This window comes from Meleagris gallopavo, chromosome 10, assembly GCF_000146605.3.
Source record: "Meleagris gallopavo isolate NT-WF06-2002-E0010 breed Aviagen turkey brand Nicholas breeding stock chromosome 10, Turkey_5.1, whole genome shotgun sequence".
NCBI lineage: Eukaryota > Metazoa > Chordata > Aves > Galliformes > Phasianidae > Meleagris > Meleagris gallopavo.
Window position 1 is genome coordinate 3604818 of NC_015020.2, and position 6719 is coordinate 3611536.

Consider the following 6719-nt stretch of genomic DNA (forward strand, 5'->3'; position numbering starts at 1 on the left):
GCGCCTGGAACGGCTGTGTCGGAAACGCACGGGCCGAGCGACTAGTAAAGCGCTGTCCGCCTTGAGGGTAGCGCCGGGGCTGGTAAGTGTGGTGTTTGAGGCTGTGCTCGATGTAACCGCGCCGTGCGTTTGGTCTCGGGGAATCAGGTGTTGCAGGGCTGTAAGGCGAGGGAGTTACTCGTGCTTCGTTCAGGAGAATGACGTGACGCAAACTGTCATTTCAAGCGGTGAGGTTTCTCCTTTCCAACTTAGAATTCATTTTAATACTTCAGTGACGGTGACAAGTCTAGATGAAGTGCAGTCACTGATGTCTTCTTTGAAGACTAAAGCAATTTGCTGTGTTTTAAATGTATTTTTGATTAGTACTTTAAAACCATTACCTCTAGCGCTAGGTGTCATCACCTGCAATCATTCTAGCTAACTGGGGCGTCCAGTGGCTGTGGACTACAGAACTCCCGCTTTGCTGTCCGACCAGGTGCCTGAAGATTGCCCTTGTGCACTCAGCAGAGCTGCTTAGAGCTGCACTGTTGTGATGCTGTGTTAGAAGTTGGTTGAGTGTGCTGACTGCATGCAGACCATGGGATGGAGACCATTTGGGAAGGCAATGTGATGCCGAGGAAGAGTTCCTCATACTTTTATTTGGCTGTTGTGAAGTAATGGCTTTTACTTTGGCCCCATTACTGACTGCTGTGGCCTGTGTGAAATAGATCTTGCAGCGAAGAGGACGCTGCAGCATCACCAGCAACTGGTGTCAGTACCATCTGGAAGGTTATTAAATAAAGGATGGCAGTGTGCGTAACTGGTCTGTTAGGGTATTTCTGGACATTTGATTACAGAGATGTTTTCATTTAAACATAAGGCTGCCAACTTGCTGGCATTGCTGGAATTCCAAAAACAGTGAGCATAATTTATCAGAAATAAGTGAGATTTTATCTATTCTGCATAGTGTGGCAGTGTGTGTGGTTCCTATTGTGAGAACAGAAGCCAGAGGGTTGCAAAGAATGAACCAAAGGGCTGGTAACGGTGAGCTGTAACCGCTGTGCTGCTCAGAGCCGTGAGGCACACTGTGTGCCTCACTGTGCTGGGAGGAGTGGTGTGCCCTGGGGACAGAACTTTGTTCAATCGAGCACAGCAGCAATAGGGAGTGGCGAAGTAGTAGAAATGTGATATACATCTTGAGCAGTCCTGCACTTTTCTTCAGACAGGAGGAGATTGCCTGGGTTGACAGAAACATAATGTTAAAGAATTCTAGCTGCTTAATGAAGTCAGTTCTTGCCTTTTGAGTCAATTACTTTATTCCTCACGTTTTAAGTGTCACACACAGTGTTCTTACTGGATTATGTCTTGATCTTTGTGGTGCCCAATTCCTGTATGGTGGTAGAGCATTGGCCTTGGTGTGGGGTGTGATGGGTTCTGAGTTCATGTTAGTTGTCCCAGGAAACTACCATTCAGAGATATAAGAAGAAGGTATTTGCACAGATGTAAGATGTGTTACTGCCCTTTTAGCAACATGGGCTTTTGAAGTGCTTTTCTCATGGCAGATAGTCTGACAATGCATAGCCTTAGTCTGCAGGGCGGTGTGTTAGAGGGAAGGGTACAGGTACAGCTGAAGCACTGGTGCAATATTCAGTTTGTTAATTAGCTTAATGAGACTTAATGAGTGTAGCAAGGCAAACCTACCCATATTTATAGTCAGAATTGTTATTGGATCTATTTCACATCTATGGAAGAAGGAAAAGTGCAACTGAAGGTAGGATCTAAAGGATCCTCCTATAAATTTGGTACAATGGAATAGGAAGGTGGAAAAGAGTTGCACCTTGGAAAGAGAAGTTATGAATATAATAAGTGATTGTAATGTTGTTACAGCACGTATGCTATTATCTGTCTACTTTGCAACTTAATCTCTGCATTTTAGAAAACAACAACAATGCAGGCCTCTATTTCTTGCATACAGTTCCTTTTAGGATGGTGTTGGTCCGAGAAATAAATGAAGTACAGTACTTGTGTTACTGCTAAAACTCTTTGAAAGGGAAGAGGAATTCTTTTAGAGTTAGCTTGTTTGAACAAGTCTCATATGGAATCTATGGAAGAAGAATCATTTGTGGTTGAAGAAATGGGGTAATGAGTTTACCTGCTGTCTGCCATATGCCTATGAATCATTGTATTTCTATGCAACTGAAACATAAACGCACCTGAATATCAAAATATTTTTTAGGTGCGGGACTGCATTCAGAAAACATTGACTGAATGGAGCTCAAAGGTTGGAAGAGATCAGAATCAGGTAGGAGAGACTGTGCACGTTACATTTGCACAAATATGTACTTTTAAAATATGAATGAATCTACTGAAATTTTGTCAATGTCTGCAGCTCCAGACACCTTAAAATAGTATTTTTCAACCCCCCCCTTTTGGTTGCTTTTTCTTTGTTTGTTTTCACGTGTGATATTTCTTAGCCTCTTGAGAGTCACTGAAGTAAAGAATCCTGTTGATGGGGAAATAAGAATTCTCAGCTGAGGAAGCTGTTGGATTTCTTTGCTTGCTTTCTTTAGGAAGGTGGTAGTCTCTCTACATCCAAAAAGCAAATTACTCCTAAATGTTGTTCCAGTAATTCATATCAATAAGTTATATATGTGTTGTGTGGGGTTTTTTGTTTGTTTGTTTCTGTCGTGGTTTTTGTTTGTTTGTTTCTGTCGTGGTTTTTTGTTTGTTTGTTTCTGTCGTGGTTTTTTGTTTGTTTGTTTCTGTCGTGGTTTTTTGTTTGTTTGTTTCTGTCGTGGTTTTTTGTTTGTTTGTTTCTGTCGTGGTTTTTTGTTTGTCATACAGTATTTTCCTCTGACTTCACATAGGTCAAGAGGTGCTGTGTTACTTTCTTTTTGTGTAACTGCACTTTTATGCTACTCCTGTTTCTGTAAGGTTTTTGTTGTGGAATTGTGTTTTAATTAACAATATTGTTCAGAAACTTACTGTCACCTATTGACAAAGTTGTCTCATGTGATTTCTAAAGGAAATGGCAGAGGTTCTGGAATGTACCGTAGCTCAAGCTGTAGAAAAAATGAATCCTGAAGAAAGGGATGAACTGAAAGTATCAGGTAAGAATGCAGATTTTTAAAAAATCTGTTTGGATGAAAGGGTTTCATATACTGTGTTTAGTAGGAGTATATATTTTTTTTCTTCTTGTTCTGTAATGGCAGAGTCAAATGTCATCAGTGTTCACTTTCATGCTTACATCAGTTAGCTGAGGAAGACCCAAACATGTTTCAGATTTTAAAGCCACTCATCATTTTTCTACTTTAATTTCCATCTTACTGGGACATTTACAAAATATTTTGTTAATCTTTGACTTTGTTGTAGCAAATTATCACAGATAATACTACAATGAAAAAACATTGGAAGCACATTTATTTGCATAATTGTGCCAGGTCAAATGTGATGAACTTGGAGGAAGTCCAAACTAACACTAGTACATCCCAAGTCTCAGTAAGCTTTGAAGAAATCTTTGTACTGCTGTCCCAGCTTTACTGGGCCATCTAATTGGATGAATTCTTACTCTCAGACTGTACAACTCTCAAATTTAAGAGACCAGTGTTGGTTTTGGACATTACGTTCCAGAATTTTTTTGAATTTTTGAACTGATGAATACTCTTAAAAGTCCTTACCAAGAGCTCTTAAATAGCTAGTTACTACTGCTATATACGCTGTGTATTTAGTAATAGCTGGCTTGTTCAGTTATTGATTTGTTTCTTTGAAAACAGCAAAACTTTTCATTGTTGGATCAAACTCTTCATCAGTCAGAGATGCAGTAGACATGGGTAAGTGTGAAACTTGAACTTCGAGGCTTTTTGGTTTTTTACTTCAGTATTTAGATCTAAAATTAGGACTTTTTTTTTTCACTCGAGATGTATTTAATGACTGTCACAAGTATATGCTCTTTTCCTTTAAAGAGAAGCATAAGTAGTCAAGTATAATTTATGCATTATTTCAGTCAGTAATCTTACTAAATGTGCATCCCTGTAAAAACTCAAGTCTGATTCTTTGCTCCAGGCAGGAGCAAGTTCTTATTCTTTCACACATTATTATTAAATAATGAGAAGAATGTGGTGGTTTTGTAACAGTGATACAGTACGTTTTTACCAGTTAAAAAAAGGCAACTAACAACACTATGAATTTCACTGCTAACTGTGATTTTTAAGATCTGTAAGTTTGATTCTTGGCTAAGGAAATTGTGTTACCATGTTTGGCTTCTGATAGAGAATTCTCAAATGGTGAACTAGAAGCAGGAAGCAGGAGCTGTTTTGTTTTTGCTGAATTTGAGATGTGGTGCTGCTTATGTTCTTACCTCACCAAAAAAATTGCTGTCTTTATTTTTCAGCATGTTCTTCCCTTGGCGTTGCTCAGTTAGATTCAGTCATTATTGCTCCACCTCCTATTGAAGATGGAACTAACCTCTCCTTGGAGTATCTGCAACCTTATTGGCAAGAACTTGAAACTCTAGTTGAAAACAAAAAGATTGTTGCCATAGGCACCTCTGACCTTGATAAAACACTGCTAGAGCAGCTGTATGTATGGGCACAGGTGAGAATGAACTTCCTAATTGCAACATTTCTAAGGCAGAATTTTGTTGGTTACCATGTTGTAATAATTTAGTGTATATGATTTATTATAATAGTTTAAAAAAAAAAATTGGCTCCAGTTATTTTCAGCATCTTACTGACTGTCATAATGTTGTTCAATGTGAGGAATGATCAAGATATGATTGTCACTTTTTTAGAAGAACACTGAACAGGTCCCCAAGGACTGTAGGCCATGGGTCTGTTCAGTAGTAGATTCTTTGAAGAAGTGGGGGGCTTAGAATATTCTTATGAACAGGACCATAAAAACAACTCTTAAACCCTAAGGTTTATTCCAGTGATGTTTTGATTATAGCTGTTTGGACTTCAAAGAATGGAGGGGTTTCTCTTTGGAAAATGCTTCTTGAATGCTAAACATAAATTGAAAGAAGAAGAGACTGAATCAAGCAGCATAATGTTTGCTTGTCCAGTGTGACTAATTGCCTTGTCATACTTGAGTGCCAGAGGTCTGTACTAGCATCTGACCATGCTTGTATAAGCTTAAAGATTTACTGTTTCTGTATCAGTTCTTTGATAAAAGAAATGCTCTTGCATTTCTTTTGTGATATGTGAACATACTGCATCTGTGTAAGAGGTCCTGCTGCGAGTCCTGTTTTATACTCCTCATTCTGTTGTATGTTGAGATAGTTCAGGGAATTGATAACCATCTGCACAGTGATCATGGATGTAGATTGTGGTGAGCAGTCAGTGGGAAAGTCCCTTTTAGCTTGATATGTTTTATTTGAATAAATGAAAGACTGCAAATTATATATCCTTAATAAACCTGAACTTTGAGATCTTTTTCAAAGTAACACCTCTACAATATTCTTACTGCAGAGAGGGGGTAGAAATGCTCTAGTATTTAGGGAGCACAATAGACAGGAAGCCATGATGGGTTAGAATGTGCCTCACTGTGATAGTACCTGAAGTGAGATCCTATGCTTGTTTTGTGCCCCGTGCTGCAGGAAGTTGCAGGTGTTGGAATTGGTTGTTGAGTGACGTGTGGAACTTCTGTCCTTGCTCGGGTCTCACAGCCGTGCTCAAAGGAGATTGGTCCAAGCGTTGTAATAGCAGGCGAAGGTGCGAAGAATGACAATGTTTTTTTTCTTATAAAAGCATTCTGTTACTTTCAGGTGAAACCAAGTAGCAATCAGGTGAACCTAGCTTCCTGTTGTGTGATGCCACCTGATCTCACAGCATTTGCAAAACAGTTTGACATACAGCTGCTAACTCACAATGACCCGAAAGGTAAGACTTTGCAAGACAGCGTAACAGTTCTGCAATGTTCAGGCATGTAATGGTAACCAAAGGCTTCTAAATGCACGTATTCAGTACAGAATCTTTCTCTGCATCTCAGACTTCATTACATTTGATTCCTGAACAGAGGATTTTAGAAAGTTCATCTCTACAAAATATTATATAGTGCAAAGTATTATGTTCTTGCTTTCCCTTCCAGAAAAGGGAGGGAGAGAGGGCGCAAAGGGAACAAGTCTTCTACCATGGGTTAGTCATTTGAAATAGTTCTAATTGGCGAAAAGAATGTAAATATAAGAACAAAGTACTGAGATTTTTTTTTTTACTATGCTTCATTCAAAAATAACTTCTATAAATTACAAACTCATTTTGTTCTTGGTGAAGGACAGTAAATGACAAATGGAAGTCCACTTGCCCAGAATTTTTCTGCAGAAATCTTGCATGAGAGTGTTGATGGTCAGTTGATCTTTGCATAATGTTGGAAACAGGAAATTATTACACTTCATGATGGATTCTTTCATTTGTGATGACTTTCACAAACTCTTTTAGTAACTGTTTGAATTCTTCAGTTGTTTAGAACAGTTTATAAAATGGTTCAAGGACTTTAAGACTTTATGTAGTCTCTAGAACTCTGAGCTATTAGCTCACTAGCATATACTGGAGTATTGCATTTATCTATCAAAACTCATCAGATTATCTTTGCTGTAATGATACCTTAAATATCTTGCTGGAACTGTAGACCTGAAGTCTTAAACAATACTTTGCTCATTCCTTCCCCACGCTGCTCTTCATGATCAACACCTCACAGTGATCATATTTTTTCTTTCTTCTCCTTTCCTCCCTTTCCCCCTTAAGTTA

The 6719-nt window shown here is 38.7% G+C and overlaps 1 protein-coding gene across 1 annotated transcript; it reads left to right on the forward strand.

The window, feature by feature from the left end:
* Window position 1: 1 nt before the first annotated feature.
* GCLM (glutamate-cysteine ligase modifier subunit) lies at window positions 2-6719 on the forward strand (the record flags this gene model as incomplete). The annotated part of the gene is made up of 6 exons (XM_010715854.2): window positions 2-82; window positions 2216-2281; window positions 3005-3089; window positions 3753-3809; window positions 4370-4572; window positions 5741-6719. Coding segments are annotated over 6 exons (657 nt in total), but the record flags the coding sequence as incomplete, so codon positions are not given.